The 21,998-nt window shown below is 37.8% G+C and overlaps 3 protein-coding genes across 3 annotated transcripts; 1 reads left to right on the top strand and 2 right to left on the bottom strand.

The window, feature by feature from the left end:
* Positions 1–754: 754 nt before the first annotated feature.
* On the bottom strand, positions 755–7,986 carry LOC117297580 (RNA 3'-terminal phosphate cyclase-like protein). The gene is made up of 9 exons (XM_033780684.1): positions 7,857–7,986; positions 6,228–6,299; positions 5,678–5,853; positions 4,703–4,774; positions 4,132–4,256; positions 3,653–3,778; positions 3,066–3,219; positions 2,109–2,212; positions 755–1,635 (listed from the first exon to the last, which is right to left on the bottom strand). The coding sequence occupies exons 1-9, from the start codon at positions 7,984–7,986 to the stop codon at positions 1,452–1,454; spliced, it is 1,143 nt and encodes a 380-aa protein (XP_033636575.1). The 3' UTR covers positions 755–1,451.
* Positions 7,987–11,656: 3,670 nt separating this feature from the next.
* On the bottom strand, positions 11,657–21,962 carry LOC117297983 (gamma-interferon-inducible lysosomal thiol reductase-like). The gene is made up of 5 exons (XM_033781189.1): positions 21,727–21,962; positions 20,234–20,419; positions 19,304–19,471; positions 12,925–13,071; positions 11,657–12,291 (listed from the first exon to the last, which is right to left on the bottom strand). Exons 1-5 carry the CDS (start codon positions 21,856–21,858, stop codon positions 12,157–12,159), a joined length of 768 nt encoding a protein of 255 aa, XP_033637080.1. The 5' UTR covers positions 21,859–21,962; the 3' UTR covers positions 11,657–12,156.
* Positions 14,463–17,736, top strand: LOC117297982. The gene has a single exon (XM_033781188.1). The coding sequence runs from the start codon at positions 15,168–15,170 to the stop codon at positions 17,397–17,399; it is 2,232 nt and encodes a 743-aa protein (XP_033637079.1). The 5' UTR covers positions 14,463–15,167; the 3' UTR covers positions 17,400–17,736.
* Positions 21,963–21,998: the final 36 nt, after the last annotated feature.

Here is a 21,998-nt window from a genome sequence, read left to right on the forward strand (position 1 = left end):
ACAGCTGTTATCAAATTACTATCAACAATATTTTGTTTTATTGACCTTTCAATAAAATATTTTACAATTTAAGGCTTATCCCTTTAAAAAAAAAAATTAAAGATGCTATGTCAGATTTTTGGCCCCAAACATTAAAAAATAGATTTTTTTGAGTGAATGGTATTTCAAAGAGTATCACCCGCTCTAACGAAAACAAGTTGCACTTTTAATTTTTGTGGTAAGGAACCATGACAAAAATTTAAAACGTTTCTTATAAAACACATAAGAATTGGTCACGTGATATAATGTCGGGATCCCGACAAAAACTAATTTTGAGCACTTTATTTCACTGCTACTAATAATTGGCGGACTTTTTCGAGCAATGGCTCAAATGAAAGCTTGTAACTTTCTCGACCCCCATCAAAAAACCTATTGAATTTTAAATCAACATTTTTGGGTCAAATCGGCAAAAAATCTGACATAGCATCTTTAACCCTTCAACCGTATTATGACCACGGAGCCAGCCTGAGAACATAAGTGTTTGATTATTTACATGGAGAGAAAAAAAGGGGTCCTGCAAAAAAAAAAACGCAGGACAGGAGGAATAAAGGAACTAACCCACATTTCATTTCACAAGTGGCCATCCAGGATTTGAACCAGGGTGTGGCCACATTGGTCACAAGTAAGAGCTTTACACACAAAGCAACCATGCCAAAGAATTAATCTTTGTTCAAAGACTTGTGGTCAAGCCAGACCCTTCCCTTCAACACCCCCCCCCCTTTTGTCCCCCATTAGTTGTTTACCCCTTGCTTTATTCTGCATGCTTTCTACCCCATTCACGTATATCCACCTCACTGCTTATGTTTCACTTAGTTACCTGTTCATGTTTGTTGTGTTGTTCAGGTTCAGGTTCAGGTTTATTATCCATACCATGTGTACATGTACAATGTAAGGGAAAAACTAATCATAGAAATTAATAACAGTATGGGGAGGTCGCAGACAGAAAGCCTAGGCTTGTACAGGGTCTGGCCTCTACAAAAAGAATACATATAAATAATAAGTTACAATCATGAGTTTTGAAAATAGTAATTTAGCCTTCGAGAAAGACTCCGCTAGGGTCGAAACGTCAGACCATTAACTTTTTTTTCCAAAGACTTAAGTTAGATGATGTGTGTTCACAAACCACTAATGTGACTGAATTTAAAGCCAGCTCTCGTGGAAGCCTACAATTATAAAAGATCTGACTTCCAAAGAAATGTCATAGTCCTATTTAAAAATAGGGGAGCACCCCCTCCCAAAATGATTCCTCATTACATTTTCTTGATGAATATTGTGAATCCAACTCCTCCGATACGTGTCAGCAAATGTAAGGCCTACAGTTCTGGTTGAAGCCTTTGATTATACAAATTTTTTCACAAGAAATGTCACAGTCCCATTTAAAAATAAGGGAGCACCCCTCTCAAAATGATTCCTCATAACGTTGTCTTGCTGAGGTTTGTGAATCCCACTCCGACACAAGTCAGGAGGACTTTGTCCCCGCCCACTCTCTGGCCCTCTTCTCCATCCTCCGCTGCATCATCGTCTTCATTGGATTGCTGTGACTCCATCTTGAACATCACTTGGAAGAAATCTCTCATGTGTCGAAGAAACTGGATCCTAAACAAGGAGAACAAATAAAAGACTGTCAGGTTGGCGCAGTTGCTTCTTTCCTCGCCTTCCATCTCAAGGACCTCGGTTTAAGTCTCACCGAGGGCACTATGTGGATTGGGTTTTCAATTCCTACCTGACTGTGCGGGTTTTCCCTGGAATAATTCTCTTGGGTTTTAAAACTGAAACTTCCTTCTTTGTCTTCTCTCCACGGGGCTATTAATAGTGATTAAGCCTTTGAGAAGTTTGCCTTTTGTACCAAACTTTTCATTTGTGGACTGTTCTCCATCTCATTTTGCAGGGGGATGGGGGGCAAGGGTTTTGAGCTCTTACTCATCTTTTGCTTATTAAATAAATTATTTTTTCTGCTTTAAAGCTTTAAGAAAATGTGCCCTGCAGAAAAAAAATTACACAGGCATCTTAGGTGGGATTCTAACCCTTGACCGCCCATATTCTCCAGCAGGTATCTCAGTGATACTTACGTATGTGGTGAGAGCGGTCCAGTCAATAATTTGGAGACATCTGATTGGCCAAGAGCCATGAATAATAACGCTAAGCTCTGATGCCTTGAATCAACACATCCTCCCTGGAACCCGAAAAAAAGAACAAAAAATTGAAAACAAGAAAAAAATTAATAAAATGTGACAATGGGCATTTTGAAACTTAGTAATTCTTTGTTGATTTAGAAATGTTTAGTTGTTAAATTAAATTTATGCATTTTCTATGTGTTTAGCTCCTTAGAGTGTGCTTTGCAACATCGGGGTGCTTTTAAATATTGTTTTATTATTTTTCATTTGAATTCCCACCAACTGAATGAAATCGAATGACAAATAAAGATAATCCTTCTCTTTTAAATGAATAAAAAATCACTTTTAAACTGTTTTGAATCGCTTTGATTGTACAAGAGAGCATCTTATGTGTAAACATTTTCCTGTGGGCGTAAGTAGCCCCCAGAACCCCAGTAAATGAGTACTCATCTTAAATCAACAGCAGGATTTCTAAACATTTTCATTGAGGAAGTTACCCCTCAAAGTTTGCGACCCCCCCCCCCTTCTAAAATATATCCTTGATCCCCCACTGGATAATAGATAGCTAAAACAAACCTTGTCAAGGGGCACCAAAAGAGAAAAACTACAACGACTTTAGGTAGAGAGATTTTCAATTTAAACTAGGAAGTGGACTTCTTAATCACAAATAAAAACTTCAAACCAATGGCAAACAAATGGTTGCACCCGAGTAGTATAAATGGTTCGTGGTACTTGGGTGCAAGGTAAGAGATGCAAGATAGAACCCCTTCACTTACTTTATCTTTGAAAAATCTCAGCACTATTTTTGTGAAATTAATAGAAACCCAAAACCACGCAACAAAAACCTTAACCACTCTCTCCTACCACCAGCCTCCAAGGTCATGTATATTTTTCAACTATAGGGCAACTCACTCTGTAGATTTCTTCCATAAGGAGCATCGCCGTCTCCTTGCCAAGGTCTTCGGGAATCGTTGGTGTCTGACCCTTCTGATTCGATGACAGCTCCGCACTCAGGAAAGCGCCCTCTGTTGTTTCAGCGACTAATGACAAGCCAAACCCTGGAGACCTGACAAGGTATTTTGTATAAAAACAAAGTTGAAAACTGGTTGTTCCTGCTAATCTTGCTAGCTATTCCTATGTATTTTCTAGCTGCTATAGTGAATGGAAACGATTAAAAACGGTAGTGGTTGAAAGGATTTCAACTTGGGAAAAATGGAAATTCAGCACTTCAATTGGCCTGAAGTCAAACATGAAGCTGTTTAGTGTTCGAGTTTTGGTGTGAGGTGCTTGCAAATGTTTTTATCTCAAAGAGATAAAGAATTACAGGCAGGTACAATATGGTTACCGATTACAAAAACTCTGGTAGGATACTCTCCGAATAGAGAGTGATTATCCCCTAACATTATCTGATTAAAAAGAAACAAATAATTGAATAAGACTTGAAGATTCACATGGTGGAAAGACAATAAATATAAGAAAACTTGCATGTCTTGTCTTACTTTCCTGACTGTGCTCCCTTGACGTGGTCTGTGTAGATGTAGATGTCTGGAAGGAATTGATTGAGAACACTGCGAGCAGCGTCAACTATTCTGTTAGCAACAGCCGGCGAAACACGCATCGCATATCTTTAATATCACAGTCAAAGAAACACTTTTAAACAAAATTGCAATTTTCAGTTTTCTTAATCTTCCGTAAAGGGTCTGAGTACTTTTTGTAGGACAAAAAAACACAATGTCCACAGATTTACATTAAACTTACACAGTTTGAAGATAATGATGGTAGAAAAAGTTTCCCTGCAACTATTACTTGCTAAGGTGCTGTAGTTTTTGAGAAATTAGTAAAACAATGTCATGAAAATAATTTTCGTCTCAGTGATCGTAAGACGAAAATTATTTTAGCATGTAAAAACATTGTTTCATAACATTGTTTTACTCATTTCTAAAAAAAAATGAGAGATGAAACATTTTGAAAAGGATACGCTACTCCCCGTATTCTTTTGATTTTCCCTGGTCTGATGAACTGAAGTGGCCGGAGTGTTTTCTTTGAAGGACATTTAAAGACCACTTCACCGCCTCCACCAGGGGGTGCTCCTCTTCTAGTTATCTGGATTTGAAAACAAATATTTCACTTATCGTATGGGCAAGTTACTTGGTTATTTTATCAAGTACAAGATTTGACCTACATGTACATAATGGTATACGCCTGTATCACAGGCGTACATGTATATACCTTTCTGGCCATTACAAATTTTGCTGATATTTATACGGGTAACAAAATCAGAAATCAGAAAAAAATCATAAACTAGTGGTTACTTTTAAAATGAATTGCCTTTATGAGAACTTGTGAATCAAACCTTTAAGATTAAAAAGCAAAGATTTTTAAATATTTTTGTTATAAAATAATACTTGTCTAAATATTTTCTAATGTACAATAATCATTACAATATTATTACAAATAGTCAGCAAACCTGCTTCAAAAAGTACCAGGTATTACAAAAATTAAATACAAATTTAACCAAAAACAAACGGAAAAATAAATCCGGTTTGTACCTTTAGCTCCAGACCCTCATCAATGTAGAACTTCCTAAGTATTGGGAAGGATGCTGTTTTTATAACGTCAACCTGATTATAAAATAGAAAAACATAGTGCACTTGTGGTCATCAGTCAACAAAAAAGACATTGTAGGTAATGAAAATTGAGTCGAGTTGGAACGCGCAAGTACCATGGCCCAATTTCAGTTGGTACATGTAGGTCGCATATTTGGCTTGCACAAGTTTGAAACTTGAAAGAGATAGGTCAAAGCTTAAGCAAGCAATTTAAAAATTTGGGCAAGTAGATACAAACTCAACAAAGAGTTGAAGCCAATTGAAGCTAATAACTGTCAGACTGAGTCTCAACTGTTAAAACTTTTGGGGTGTTTTATATAGGATTTGGGTACTTTTTGTAACACAAAACACAATGTCCACAGATTTACTTTTGAAGATAATGATAGTGTTTTTCATGACATTGTTTTACTCATTTCTCAAAAACTACAGCACCTCAGCAAGTAACATTTTCAAGGAAGCTTTGTACCATCATTATCTTCAAACTGTGTAAGTTTAGTGGAAATCTGTAGACATTGTGTTTTTTTCCCTACAAAAAGTACATCTATCAGATCCTTTAATGGAAAGGTATTGATGAATGGGAATAAAAGAGTTGTGACTCAGTCTGAAACAGCCATTTAGAACCTTGCAGGATCATGGCCGTACAATAAAGGACCTCCCCTTCAGCTTGAGCTAGGTCCTTTACTACGCAGCTATGACCCCCCAACCCCCACCCCCCCACTGGTTTTAAGTGGCCGTTTAAAAATACTGCTTTCTTTGCTAAGCAAAATATGAGTGGGACACCAGTCACAACTATGTAAACTTAATGGAATGTGGCTGGTAACCTGTGTTTTTGCTAAGAAAGATTGTCCCCTTGCTTGGCAGGTTTTTGTGCTTACAGGCTATATGAAATTGGGACCAGGCAGAATGAGGAAAACCTACCGATGGATCCACTTGATCATTAGTGATGCCCCGGAGTACAGCTTTGATTGGTTTCTTCATGAAGGGGGCCAGTTGTATCAACGCCTCCAGGTAGTATCCTATAGCTCTCTGTGTGTTGCAGTCATGCTCAATGGTTCCCCCACTCAATAGCCCTGGTTGATAGAAGACGCTGGTACCTGTGCGGGTGACCAGAGAAAGCCTTCGTTAAAGAAATAAACAACTCAACGAATCTAAATATTAATGGTGCCATGCTTTATTGATCATATTGGGGAAACTCTTTTGCAGAATTTTTTTTCAAAATTTCAGCGATAGACCCGAGTGTATGAGTTGACAGAGGGCGAGGACATAGCCAAAAGTACATTGTTAGCCCATCTTCTGTGTCCAACAGCAGTGCATTTCCATCATTCATCCATTTCCATCTTGTTTCAACATCAGCCAGTGGATGAGAGCAAACCTTCATATGATTTATTAATATATTTGTTGTCATGCATTATTCTGTGCTTTTAAAGTTGATTGAATAAACTATTTTAATTAAAGTTTCATTCAATACCTGTTTCATTGACTTCAATGCGAGATCCGTTGGTGACTCTATCCAACAGTCTGATGAAACTTGCCTCAAAATCTGTTATTTTAAATGCAAAAAAATTGATACATTTAGCGCTGTTGCGTTGTCAAAATTATTAATTTTTGGATAATTTTCCGTATGGTACCACCACTTTTTCATTCATTTTTACAAATCAGCAAGGGATATCTCATTGAGGTAAATTAGATACTATAAAAAAATATATATATTTCATATTGAATAAAGAAGTGGTGGCTCCAAACAGAAACTTTTCCAAATTATTATTATTTGATTAATAATTCATAATTTAGACCGACAAAAACAAATGTAATAATAGATGACTTTAATTAAATTTACATAATTGCCACTACAATAGTTGCAATAACGTAACCCTCCTCCCGACGGCCGCCAGGCCGGAGTGTTACGAGATACTTTTTATCGGAAAGGGTTGATCTGGTCCAACACGTACAATTTCGACAGCTAGTCACCAGATTTGCCCCATTTTTACCACTTTCAAAAATCATGACACAAATTCTGAGGGTATGAACTTAATCCGCAATGTCTAATGCAGCCTGCCATAATACTCAAAACACCATTTAGAATATATTTTCGAAGAAAAATGGACAAAAACTTACCAGATCCCGGAGCGAATTCCCAGGTTCATATTTTGAACCTGTCGCATCAAACGCATTATTTTGTTGTTGGGCTAAACCATTCTGAGAAAGGGGTGTTACAATGTTGCAGTGCATGTGCGAGCTGTCAGTTTGCATTGCACGCCGTTCACTCATAATGGCGCGCACCCACTGTAGCACTACAACATTGTAACACCCCTTTTACAGAGTGGTTTAGCCCAACAACAAAATAATGCGTTTGCAAAGGCCAAAGCAATGCGTCAGGTTAAAAATATGAACCTTGGATTTCGCTCCGGTTGTTCTGGTAAGTTTTTGTCCTTTTTTCTTTGAAATATTTCCTAAATGGTGTTTTGAGTATTATGGCAGGCTGCATTAGACATTGCGGATTAAGTTCGTACCCTCAGAATTTGTGTCACGATTTTTGAAAGTGGTAAAAATGGGGCAAATCTGGTGACTAGCTGTCGAAATTGTACGTGTTGGACCAGATCAACCGTTTCTGATCAAAAGAATCTCGTAACCCTCCGGCCTGGGGGCCATCGGGAGGAGGGTTACATTATCGCAACTACCACTACAACAACAATACTACCTTTACATTCCTCAATACTACCTCCACATGGGTTTCTCAACATTGCCAATAATTACTTACCATATAGTGTAGTGTATTTTTATATTACTTTACAATCCACTGTGAAACAACACACAATCATCACGTAAGTTGATTTGTTGAATGAATCTATTAAACACTAACATAGTAACAGGTAGCCCACCTTGTTGAGCTGTTAATGGCTCCGCTTTTAACATCGGTCTCATCACTTGTCACTTGACAGTGATGAGACCGATGTTAATAGCGGAGCCATTAACAGCTCAACAAAGGTGGGCTAAGTAACAGGGAACACACACATGACACACGACCACCGACCACGTGTCGTCTAACTTAAGAGTTTTATTGATTATTTTGCTAAATTCACTCGAAACATATACGTACCACGTAATCCTGGATCGTCATCTTTGGCTCTAATTTTAGTAATCCGGACTGACTTCCCACTCAAAGTGGCTAAAACGAGTCTTTGGCGGAAAAAATTGCAACCCTCGTACTTCAGCGTGGACGCCGCCATCTTTAAAAGTAGTTCTAACTTTCAATAGAGGGCGCTTGTCCAAAGTTTGTTTTCAGAGAAAAGTGAAGCAGACGACACACCAAACAGAGCACGTGCGCGACAATAACATTCAGACCATCGTTATACCATTTTACATGAGTCTCTTTTTTAGCACTCAACCATGTCATCGGAAGATGAAGTTCTTCCCTGGACTTTGTCCAGATTATGTGAGGAACTGTCAACCCCAGAATCAACAATTGAATTTTGTAAGAAACGGGGTCTTATTGCAGAAAAACCATCCTGTCGATATTGTAGACATCTAATGTCTTGGTCAGTGAAAAAGGAACACAAGGTCGGATTCTCTTGGAGATGTCTCCATTGAGGATGCCGCAAGAGAACGCGCAATTGCAGCATTCGACACGGCAGTTGGTTTACAGCCTCTAAGAAATCTATTCGAAAAGTCTTGCTGATGACCTACTGCTGGGCTGCAGGACTGTCAAGTGAAACAACAATAAGAGAAATTTGTTTTGAAGATGGCGATACGATGAGAAGTAAAACTGTAGACTGGTGGTTTGAGAAATGTCGTAAAGTTTGTCTTCATGTTGTCCAGAAAGAGAAAATCGTGGCAAAAGGATCAACAAATGTAGCTGACAAATCCAAGATTGATCTTGCCGAGGTCCAATGGCGTCTTCACAATGAAGGGAAAGATAGCTTTGACCAGATCCTCTGCGACATTTTACTGTTGCATAAGCCCCAAAAGCGTTTTTAAGCCCACTGCCTCAATCAGCCCTCCTCATCCATGATTCTCCCCCCTGCCCAGGTGACTCAACCCATCCCCCCCCTCCCCCACCATCACCACACCAGGCTTCTGCTTTACACAAAAGCCACCAAACAAATCAAAGACAAGAAATGCAACTCCAGAAACTGAACAAACGCAACCCCAGAAACTGAACAAATCAACATCATGCAGTACATGGGGTTGGAGATTGACATCCTGTCTACCCCATTTAAGGACAAAAAAAAATATCAATTTCTTCAAAAAGAAACCCAGCATGACCAAACAACATTTGGTCTGGAATTTTCACCTTTGAGAGGTCAAGATCATTCATTGTAAAGGTCACTTCCAACGGATGGTCTTAAAGTCTACGGAAAACCTCTGTGAGGCACCCAGGCAAATCCAGGGCAACAGGGGCAAAAACCTTGACGACCTCTGAGTAATTCCAGGCGTGCAGCACTGTGTTTAATTTACTGTTAAATTGATTTTGCACAAGAAACTTCAAACTTAGAGCCTATACATTTCTTTTATTCGATATTTTATTTATTGTAACATTCCATTCCATTCCTGAGAGAAATTCTTTCTTTAAAGCAACCTTCCCTTTAATTTTACTTCAAAATTCATAATTATTTAAGATTGATGATTAAATATTAATACTTTAATATCAACTTTAATATCAACTTTAATTACATTGCATTGTAAGGCCGCACAGTACTTGTGAAAAGATGAGCTAATTACTTTTTTGTTTAAGACAATGGACACTATTGGTAATTGTCAAAGACCAGTCTTCTCACTTGGTGTATTTCATCAACATATGCATTAAATAACAAACCTGAGAAAATTTGAACTTGATTACTCGTCGGAGTTGCAAGATAACTATGAAAGAAAAAAACACCCTTGCCACACGAAGTTGTGTGCTTTCAGATGCTTGATTTCGAGACCTCAAATTCTAAACTTGAGGTCTCGAAATCAAAATCGTGGAAAATTACTTCTTTCTCGAAAACTACAACACTTCAGAGGGAGCCGTTTCTCACAATGTTTTATAGTATCAACCTCTCCCCATTACTCGTAACCAAGTGAGGTTTTATGCTGATAATTATTTTGAGTAATTACCAATAGTGTCCACTGCCTTTAATTCCCATTTACAAATTTGCACTTGCTACAAGATTACTTATAAGAAGTAACTTACAAATACTTTTTCTAGAAAAAAAACCTGTTTAAATTCTAATAATTTCCAAATTTGAAAACTCAAAGGTAACCTACCAAGCAGATTGTCAAAACAACGTGTAAAATCAGTATAATTGGTTGTTGTTTACTTGCTCTTAGTTTATAAGCAAAATCATTTAGAAAAGTATACAAAAGTTTAAGTTGAATACAGTGCCTAATTCTTTGAGAAAGCACAGTATTGATCCAAGACATCGAATCTGTCCGAGCTTAGCAAGGCAGTTGGTACTAACCCCATTTCTGGGCATTTTCTTACTAACCCGATTTCAGGGCATATTCTGATCAGCATTCAAACGGACACCACAGCAATTTCAATTATTTTCAACAAATTAAGATTAGAACAAAAGGTGCGATGCATTAAGAAATCAGATGCTTTTAAATTTATGTTGTAATATTTTTGTGCATTGTTTACAGTAAACAGTCTATTTGATAAAAAAAATATTTATTATTTACCTATACTAAGGAAGCAGTGTGGTTTAACAAGATAATTTATTTTAAAAGCCTCATTTAGTTCACATATTTTAACAAACTTCTTGATTCCCAAATTTGCTACAAATTATTGTTCAAGTTATTCCAAATATCATTATTTTTGACACACAATTAAAGTCAAAAGTAATTGGTACTAGAAGAAACTGAAGGGATACATTTAGAAAATGTTTCACATTTTAGGAAAAGCTTCACATTTAGTTGAAATGTAACATCATTAATTTGAACTTTCAGTCTTATTTTGTTAAGCTAACCTGAGAGTAAGTGGAATTAATTTCTATCCAAAATCTAGTTTCTTTCCAATTTGTTATACCAAATAGCGCCAATCAACAAGATTACTTAAAGCCATTGGACACTTTCGGAACAGAAAAAAAATTAACAGTTCACAGATTTACAAATAACTTACAGGGTTTACTACAGAAGGTAATGGTGAAAGACTTCTCTTGAAATATTATTCCATGAAATGCGTTACTTTTTGAGAAAACATTAAAACAATATCTATTCTCGATATCGAGAGTTACGGATTTATTTTAAACACATGTCATGACACGGCGAAACGTGCGGAAACAAGGATGGGTTTTCCCATTATTTTCTCCCAACTCTGATGACCAATTGAGCCTAAATTTTCACAGGTTTGTTATTTTATATATAAGTTGTGATACACAAAGTGTGGGCCTTGGACAATACTGTTTACCGAAAGTGTCCAATGGCTTTAATTAAACAAACCCTTTAAAAAACTCTTCAATATTTGTACAAGGCAGTAGAACCTGGTTGTATACTTTATTAATTATTTCTTTGTTGTTTGTTTACCTTATGTTAAATTTCAAAAGAATTAAAAGTATTGATTTCAATTATTTGGGCAGCAAGGTTTTGATTTGAATAAAGTGGAATAAAGTGTCCAGTGCGCCATCAAAATCTGACACTACCTTAAAGGAACACGTTGCCTTGGATCGGTCGAGTTGGTCTTTGAAACGTCCTGTAACCGTTTGTTATAACATCGATATGGTTAGAACGATGTTGTAAAAGTAGAATACAATGATCTACACAAATATGCCTCGAAATTGCGTGGTTTTCGTTTAACCTCGTCGCCAAACACGGTCGGCCATTTATGGGAGTCAAAACTTTGACTCCCATAAATGGTCGACCGTGTTAGTTCACAACGTAAAATGAAAACCGTGCAATTTTGAGTGATACTTGTGTGGATCATCACATTCTAACTGTTTCAAACGCTTTTCATAGACCAACTCGTCCGATCCAAGGCAACGTGTTCCTTTAATGTCATCTGTGGGATGTTGCTTTATTATTGCAACCAAACTATAAAAACGGAGCTCCCACAAATGGCGATACATGAGTGATGATGTAACAGGGCTTTTTGCAGATCTATCTGAAGTGAAAAGCACTGGAGAAGGCCATTCAAAATGATTCTTGACTTTGTGTACAATTGATTTCTGTTTAGTATCAGGTGAACTTAATTTCCATATTGATTGAAAACATTTTAATTGAATTTTAGAAAAGATCACATGTTGCCAATTTCATTCAAGGAACTGAGTCTTTAATACTGACCAGGCAAGTAATTGCACCCGATATCATTCAAATTAATTAATTAATCCACAAACAGCTTATCAAAATGTTGTCTGCGGTCCGAGCTGGTCATGTCATACTCAATAACCAAATCATTGATTACCCAGAAACAAATGCAATGATTTCTACTCTTTGCTGTAGCAGTAGTCAGGCTTCTGGAGATCCTGGGTGCAGGCAGTAGGTTTGGGTCCTTGGTACGTCTTGCAGACCAACTTCTTGAGGTTATTCGTCGCTTCATTTTCAATCTGCTCTGTGTGAACCTTCAGAAAGAAAATAAGAGTGGCAGTAGACTCATCAGGGAAATGTCCATTGCCAACAGTAGAGTACTGAGCATGTACTCATTTCCAAAAGAAAACAATGTTTTCACTGGTTAAGTCCCCTGAAGCCGATTTCACAAAATGCTAGGATTAATCCTATCTCAAGTTAGGACGAGTAACTTGTCCTAAATTAGGATTAATCGTAATGTTTACGTAGTACAGTGCAAGGCTGTGACTCGTCTTAAGTTTAATCCTAAGTTAGGAAGAGTTTGGTGAAATCGTTGACTGCGCACATTACAACCCAAAACATCTTTAATTGATCCCACCTTAATACAAATTAATTTTCAAATTGTAAAAAGTGAAGTGAATATTACTAAATGCATAGCATGTCCCTTCGTGGTTGACCCTGCATGGTCATTAACGTATAGGGCCATTCATCAACAAAATGCAGAATTGTAGGAATTTTGTAAAACTAGGATGCAATAAACTACTTTCAAGAGTGAAAGTTTCAACGGAATACTGGAAATACCAACAACTTTTTAAAGTAATACAAAGCAACTTCTTACTCTATTCCGCTCATCAAACTCGATTCAATTGTGAAAGTGTAAAACAAAAATTAGATGGCCCCAAACTTACCCCATTTAGTGTCACCCATGGTACATAGGTATGTTTTGGACTCAATGCGTCAGTCTTAAGCGCCATCTGATGTTCAAGAGCGTTACCTTCTGGGCCCGTTGCACACGTTGAGACTTGATCGTAGTTTACTTTGTTCTTCATCATGCACTTTGAGTGGTGATGAACAAGCAAAAAAGAAAACAGTTAAGTAAAAGGTGTTTCATAAAGCTTGTTACATGCACAAAAACTTGCTAAGCACAGAATATTATTGCTAAGCAGAAACAGGATTTAACAGCTCAAATTACACTATCTTTGCATTGTTGTGGCTGGTGCCCTACTAAACTTTTGCTCAGCAGTTTATTTCAGCTTAACAGCTTTATGAAAACGGGCATAACATGAATTTAGGGGATGGGTACACAGGGTCTGAACCTCTCCTGTTCTCTCTCCCTCATCATGATCTTCCAGTTACTTTTTTTCCAAGTTTTTGTGACCATTCTCTGTTGAAAGTCCTGGATCTGCTGCTGAATAGTTGGGTTCAATTAAGCCGCAACTATTCTCTGCTGCTATTGTGTTCTCTAAATGTGAAAAGTAGGCCTAAATATTTGTTTTCTGGTAAAGTAAATTTAAAAGTACCTATTCATAACACCTGATTCGTCAAGAGGCGATTATAAATACCTTGGACAGTTTAACCATATTAGTCGAGAGGAGATCAGGTGGCCATGCTTAAACATGTGGTATGAACACGGTGAGGAGTGTTTAAACTAGAGCGCACAAATTTCATGGCACAGTTTTTAAGTTTCAAACTTGTGTGCATTAGTTTAAAAATTAAGCGTGTAAGCTCGCACTTAATTTGGTTACAGACTTTCAATGCTTGCAGCCCTTCCAGCCTGTAGCATCCCCTACAGCAGACCATAGAGTTATATAAGAACTAGAGGGCGCACTGGCCTATATACGCAACCCGGCACGCGCGAAGGCGGCCATTTTCTAAGTTGACAAAACAGGCACCCCACAGCGTGTGTTTGTGCAGCCATTTTGTAAGTTGACACAACAGCATCACGTATAGCATTCAATAAACACAAATTCCAGCGTGTACTTCATATTCAACGCGCGTGTCTCCTTGCAGTCCCGTCGCGTTTGTGCAAGCAACATCACCAGTGCGCCCTCTAGTTCCTATATATAACTCTATGCTACAGACCAATTTATGATTTTTCTTATGCTTCTAGCTAAAATGCTTGTCACGCCTCTTGCGCATGATCTGCAGTTCATGTGTTTACCAGTTGCCATTAAACAAATACTACTTGGCACAGATTCAAACTTTGTATGCTTGATGTACCAACTTATGCTATTTTTAATGTTACTTGTTCGAACTTATTCACAAGTCCTTTGTGCATGATCTGCATTTGAATTCATGTGTTTACCACTGCCAACAATCCTTTTAAACAAATAGAACGTTCAAATAAAAGAAATATACAGTGTTTTAACTTTGTAACCTTTGAAGTTTGCACCAACCACCAAGGCATTTATAACACAACTGATAAAAACTTGTAGCCATACAGTCAACGTTGTAGCTACGACGGTCGGCGCCGGTCGGTCATGACCGGCCCCAGCTTTAGCCGACCGGGATCGAATGAAAATTAACAAAATCCGACCGGCATAAATGTATGTAAAATTATTAAAAGTTTCATTGAAATAAGTGAAAAAATAAAGAAAAAACTCATTGTAAATTCTTAATCAACGTGTGTATTTTATTTCTGTTAAAACAATCAGCGCCAATCTTACAAATGTTTGTAAGTAAAAGGCATCGTAAGCTTAACTACTAGTTACTAGTGGACGTACAATACCTGAGTTTAGCGCCCGTATGTCATTCCTTTCATGCACTAATCATACGACAACATGCTAGACTCTTTCTCAGGAAAGCACGGTGTGTGCGTGTTACAGATGGCATTTGCACCAATTCGCTCGTCCCCGCGGAACGAGTGAGTTTGCACGACCGCCATTAAATGTGGGTACGAGACTTACTCGATCCATGGTCAACATTATAATAATTTATGCACATACGTGACGTAGTGGGGATAGCCCAGTGAATCTCGATCGTGATTGGTTAGTTGGTTGTTATGGCTTAGATCTGACAGGACATGGCTTTACAACACAGTCAACGGTGACACGTGCAGCAACTGGTGAAAACTTATCTTATGCACTGTCTGTACATACAGTTTTGAAGGTTTTCGTGGAGATTATTTTGTTATTTGAAGTTTTTCTGCATTATGTCGCAATCAAACCTTACAAGTTTTTTCAGACCAAAGAGAAAGGACACTGATGAAGGTGAGATGAGTGATAATGTGGCCCCGACTGTTGCCGCGAAAAATCATGACACCGACGGTGAGTCGGAGCAGGCTTCTTGTAGTAGTAATATGATCAACCCTATCGGAAAAAAGCAAAAACTTGCACAAACATTCTCAACCAAGTGGAGAATTAATCGCCCATGGTTGAAATACGTTCCAAACGAGGGCATGTATTGCACGTATTGCCAGAAGCAACCACATAGTCGCAGTACAGCATGGAGAAAAACCCCCAGTGTACGAATTAGACTACAAAATGTAAAGGAACATGAAGAAACGGCAGAACACCGGGATTCAGTCAAGGCTGAAATGGCCGCTACCCAATCCCAAAATGTAGCTAAACTCTTAACCAACCCTGAAAACATTTCTGAGGATGGTATGGTTCAGGCATTTAAATGCCTGTATTTTCTATGCAAGAACAACATTGCTCACACAACGAACTTTCCAAAATTGCTTGAGTTGGAGAAACTTTTAGGAATCGACATTAAGCAAAAAATAAGCAAAGGAAACAATGCGAAATATACCTCCAACACTGCCATCAGAGATATGTTGCAAAGCGTCAGTGATGTTATCGAAACAGAAATTTTAGATGACATTAAAAATAGTGATGCCTATGCCCTTATGTTTGATGAAACTACCGACGTGTCTGTTGTAGAACAAATGGTGATCCATGGTAGATATATCAATTCTACCGGCGATGTCAGCGTGAAATATCTGAAAGTTTTGGATGCATTGGAATTGCAGTCTACTGATATGAATGAACTTGATGACTGTTTCATAAGTTTAAATGCTGACGCAGTTAGCCAGAAGATAACAGACTACATCGAAAGTAATGGCCTGCCATATGAAAAGCTTAGGGGAATCGGTACAGATGGTGCTGCAGTTATGACGGGCAGATTGAATGGCGCAGTAAAACAAATTATTGACAGACAGTGTGAGAAACAAAAGGATACAAATGACCCACATAAGCTTGTAGCTTTGGCTATTGGTCAGCATTGTGCGGCGCACAAACTAAATCTGGCAGCCAAACAAGCTGGAACAAATTTCCCAGTCATTCAAAAATTTAAACGAGTGGTGAAATCACTCCATGCATTTTACTCAAGAAGTGCAGTCAGAACCAAAGGGCTCACAGCAGTGCAAAATTTGCTAAAGGATAGTCTCGAGATTGAATCCGACTCAAAATCAGGATCAGGAAAAGTAAAAAATCCGGCTGAAACTAGGTGGCTGGCGCTTGGGGAATGTGCCACAAAATTGAAAGGCATTGTTGGGAGTGTATCAGTTAGTCTAGAAAGAGAGGCTGAGGAGCGGGGTGATGCAGGTGCAGCAGGCCTGGTTAACCTAATGACACGATTTGATTTCTTGGCCACATTGTGTCTTATGTGTGAAGTGTTGCCGACAATTAATAGACTAAGTTTGCAATTTCAAGTTTCGCATATTAACTTTTCAACTGTCAGTACTTCACTGGCTGCCACAATTGCTATTCTGAAAGCAAAAAAGGAGGTGGACTTAACAGGAACCATATCTGGCTTGGAAGCTCAAGGTATCAAAATCAAGACAAAGCTAACTATCCCGGAAGAAGTTGCCAACTTTCGTATCAAGACCCAGGCTCCATTCATAGATGCGATAATAGATAATATAGAAGCAAGGTTTCAAAACTCAGAGTTCTTGGCTTCATTCTCAAAAATATTCAATCCACAAAGTTATGGTACAAGCAAAGTGCAACCTGATGAAATGTGCTCCCATGCTGCAAAACTTTGTGAACAGTTTGGACTACCAAAGGACACAGCCATCAATGAAATGAAAGACTTCATATTTTATGTACAAGCAGCGGGTGATATCAACCTAAGTCAAAGTGACTTCCTCACAAAACTCACCATCAAATCGGATTCCAATGTGTACTGTGCTACATTTCCTTCACTGTGCAAGTTGGCACACATATACAAAGTATTGCCACCCCATACCAGTGACTGCGAACGAGACTTCTCACAAATGAAACTCATAAAGACAGACATTAGGAACAGGATGGGGGAAGACACCTTGGATTATCTACTGCGTATTAATATAGCAGGCCCCCCAATAGAACAATTTCCATTTGGGAAAGCTGTCAAGCTCTGGTCAGAGAAAAAGGACAGGCGCTATAAAGTTAGACTAGTTTAAAGAAGAATAAGGTAAGACAGTAATTATTTTTTTCTCCAGATATTTTATTTATTTTACCTTAACAAACATTTTACTTAACAATACAAGTGTTTATTCTCTATGGCTCTCCTGCGCATGTTTTTGCCTCTGACAATGACTCTTGTGGGCAGGAGAGAGCCTGGGGAGCCCATCAAAGCAATTAAAAAAAACTAAAACCCAAAGCTTCCAAGGACGCTGACCCTTGACCCCACCAGGGGCCCTTAAGCAGGCCCCTCGACCACGATCATGAGGCGCTACGCTGCACTCGATACACCCACTCTTGACAAAATTAGCCGGCATTGAATTTGCCCTAGCTACAACGTTGCATACAGTACTTGATCATCTGATTTAAAATAAAAAATAGTATGCAATGCATAGCACTTTGTCACACCCGATGTCATCTCAAAGTGACCATACCATTATGTACTTTTTTCTATAATGTATGCAGAGGTTTGAACTATGAGACCCATTTATTAACATGGCACAATGTCACTGTTAACAAGGTGCTGTGGCATCAAGTGGCATAATCTGCAGTCTACAATTGAAATTTCATCATTGCTGTTTCATTATAGTTTTTTGTCCACAAGGGAAACACAAACTTTCCTTATCTAAACAAGCTAATCGTTGCATCAGGAGAAGACTGGATAAAGAAAACACAAAGAAAAACCAATCTACATAGTGCCCTGGCAGAAATTTGAACCAGGGTCCTAGAGGTAGAAGGCAAGAAAATAAACTACTTAACCAACCCTGACCACCCCAAAGGATTAAACAATGAAGCTGTTTGAAACCAAATTGTATGGAGTGATCAGTGTACATTACAAAACAAATCCTAATTTCTTTTACAGCAAAACAAACAATCCAAAAGCTAAACTACAACATTCTTTTCCCATTTTGCTAACCCGGTAGCCAAAAGGTCAAACCTCAAAGTAATAACATTTTCAACCCAATAAAGAAAAGGACTTTGATGACAACAATGGCATTTCTGTACTCTATTTATACTGGGTCAAGGACTCCAGTGAGGTCAGCAAAATTCAGACAATGGTTTTTCTTCCTGTGTGTTTTCTTTATCCAGTCTTTTCCTAATGCAATGATTATCTCGTTTAAATGACGGGACAGTTTTTGCTTCCCTTGTGATATTTGTATTGGTCTTGATTAAAAAGTGTTGTGTAATCTTAAAATTAAGTCATAATAAAATTTTCCAAATGAAAGGACCATAAATTCACCCTCTCTTAATACCCTAACCTTTTAGTGTTATTGACTTCAGAGGAGTCAACACAAATTCTATTTTGTACATCCCTGTGGATATATATTATGTTCTTCCTCTGTCACTGTAGTTAAGAACCTTCCTCCGACTTTGTACACAAAATTCCTTGTGGAGCACCCGAGTCTTTACAATTCTCCTTTTGAGATCTTTGTGTTCCCTTTTCTGTTTTTTCCTCGGTCTCCATAAACAGGTAGTGAATGTGAAATCAACTGAAACAACGTTTTTAAAGGCAGTGGACACTATTGGTAAACACTCAAAATAATTATTATTAGCATAAAAACTTACTTGGTCAAAAGTTGATAGTATAAAACATTGTGAGAAACGGCTCCCTCTGAAGTGACGTAGTTTTCGAGAAAGAAGCAATTTTCCGCGAATTTGATTTCAAGACCTCAGATTTAGAATTTGAGGTCTTGAAATCAAGCATCTGAAAGCACACAATTTCGTGTGACAAGGTGTTTTTTCTTTCATTATTATCTCACAACTTCGACGACCAAATGAGCTCAAATTTTCACAGGTTTTGTTATTTTATGCATATGTTGAGATACACCAAGTGAGAAGACTGGTCTTTGACAATTACCAATAGTGTCCAGGGTCTTTAAAAATAGTTTTTCCAAACTCTCACCTCCTTTGCATGTGGCACAGGCGTCCCGGATTTCTCCATGCAGTAGATTGTGTCAAACGCAGTAGAAAAGTCTACGTAGTGAAGGATACAGACTTCAAGAAGGTTGCCTTGACATTCTTGCTCCCCATGTTGACAATCGTAAGACCATCCCGTGGAATTCTTAGTCTCCTGGTATGAACATTAAAATGCAGTGTTAACAAATTTGTTTTGACCATTGCAGTGTCCCATGCCGAATAAAGGTTGGGCCATAGATTGGTAAATACTCAACAATTGAAAGACGGTAGAAACCTCCTTGAATTACAAGAAGAATACATCTGTTGAAAATACTATTTTTGAGAACAGATTCCCTCCAAAGGAATACAGCTTGGAAAGTTTTACACCCCCAAAAAAAATCAATCTGGGAATTGATTCATTCATCAATCATTTTTTACATTTCTCTGAGGGTTGGTGTCCGTTCATGAATGCTAGCTAAGTACGAATGGATTTGAAGTTCTTGTGAAAATACACATACTCTGACAGTTTTTGGTTGTTTTCTAAAAAAGTGGACAATGAAGTCAGCTGAAACTTTCACAAGTGACTTTCCTTGTATCTTTCTTTGTAATTTTGCCTGTAATTCAAAAAATGCCCACAGTGACCACAATCTACTGCAAAATCTGGTATACTTTCTCCAACCAAAAGAGGTCAAAGTCAATGACCTGAATTTTCCAATGGTTCCCATGTATCTAGGTTTCAAAAACAAAACAAAATTTATGTTTTATATTTAAAAAAAAAATTACTTTCCCAAGAAAAAGTCAACAATAAAACCGTGTCTGGTAATGTGGTGAAGATTACACAGATTTAATGATCTCTAAAAAGGTTAAAATGAATGACATTACAAGTATTTAATACAAGGCACTACTACACTCAGATTCCAAAACAACTAAAACGAACCTGAGCATTTCCATAAGGGACAAGTGTCACATTCATGATGCTGCTGAGCTCAGTCCATGTTGGATAAAGCTGACCGGTGATAAACGCTTGACATCCTGGGCAGTAAGATTCAAAGTACAGGGTGATATTCACTAATGGTGCGCTATTGACCATTGGTTGTTGCCAGTCGACACATTGCTTCTCCACCTGGAAACAAAAACAAAACCTTGTTGGATTTTTAACTTTTAGTTATGCTTTAATTTTTTTTAAATTATTTTTTAAAGATGCTGACTGGCATGTTCCTATTCATTATGACCATAAATAATTACACAACTGGGAAACTTTCCATATCCTGCCAACACTTTTTCACTCATTTTTGCAAAGAGGAATAATTCATATAAAAAAATAATCATATTGAGCTAATTAATTAGATTTTTTTTATATTTCATATGAATTATAAAAAGTGGTGGCAGAATTCGGAAAGTTTCTGACTGTTTTTGTGATATATTGTTTACTGTTAGTTTTAACCACGGAGTTATATTTAGGGAAAGAAGATTTCAGAGTAAACACAAATGGCATTATAGCATTTCTATGTTTTCCTTTAAGTTGTTCCCCTAGAATAGAGACTAGACTTTCTACACAGACTTGGTTTCATAATCATATACAAAGTAAACTAATAGAAACTATAGGCTATTTAATTAAGTTTATTTTAAAGCTTTAAGTTATACCTGTATACCTGTATACCTGTAGATTCGGGCTCTGCATAATGAAGGCTAAATGAAGCCTTATAAAACGCCCATCCATATTCACACAAAACTTACTGCAAAAGCACTGAATGCAATGGAAGTAGCGAAGTCAAATGTGAGAGCAGAAGAGAATGAACTTAATATTTCCATATATCCTGTGGTGAACATCCTGCAAAACTGTACATGTCAATGTTTTTGGTGAGGTACTCATCAATGCCATTTTTGAAGATGTTAGTTGAATGAGAATGAACAACTGCAGCTGGTAGTTTGTTCCAAACATTACAGACTCTCTGTGTGAAGTTGTTCTGACGAATTCTGGTAGTACTAGCACTACGTTCCTTGTTTATCTTCAGATCATGGCCCCTTAGACCCTTTACATTTCTTGACATGTCAAATAGCTTATCTGGATGGACATCCTGGAACCCATGCATCACTTTGAAAACTTGAATGAGGTCACCCCGCAATCTTCTGTAGGCAAGTGTTGGGAGATCGAGGAGTAGCAGCCTTGTTTCATATGGCAATTCCCTTAAAGATGGAACAATTTTGGTTGCCCTCCGTTGCACCTTTTCTAACTTGTTAATTTTATTTTTAAAACTTTAAGGTTGAGACTGAGAGAGTTCCAACTCTCCCAACACAAAACAGTCTCACTCAGGCCACGGCACTAATCTCATGGGAACCGTCTCATAGTCATCTGTCATAAAATCAAAATAACATAAAAATGGTTGAATTCCCCAAACAAATTTACAAAAACATTTAAAAAAAACTTACGTGACACGCTTTCGATATTTCAACCGAACTGCACCACAAATGTGGAGGGAAAGGGCAAGGTGTTGCTGACAAAACTGCAGAACATCCAAACACTGCTAAAAAGCAAATCGACAAAACAGATCGGGAAACCATTTTTGTGAGAGGAAAAATCGGAAAATCTTTACGAACAAAGGAACAATCGACCACCAACTGCTGCTTCTGTTCTGTGTGATTGCAATTTCTGTTTTGCCGGCTAATGTTTTTGTGTGTGTCAGGTGACCAGTTCTGGCTTT

This window comes from Asterias rubens, chromosome 12, assembly GCF_902459465.1.
Source record: "Asterias rubens chromosome 12, eAstRub1.3, whole genome shotgun sequence".
Taxonomy (NCBI): Eukaryota; Metazoa; Echinodermata; class Asteroidea; order Forcipulatida; family Asteriidae; genus Asterias; species Asterias rubens.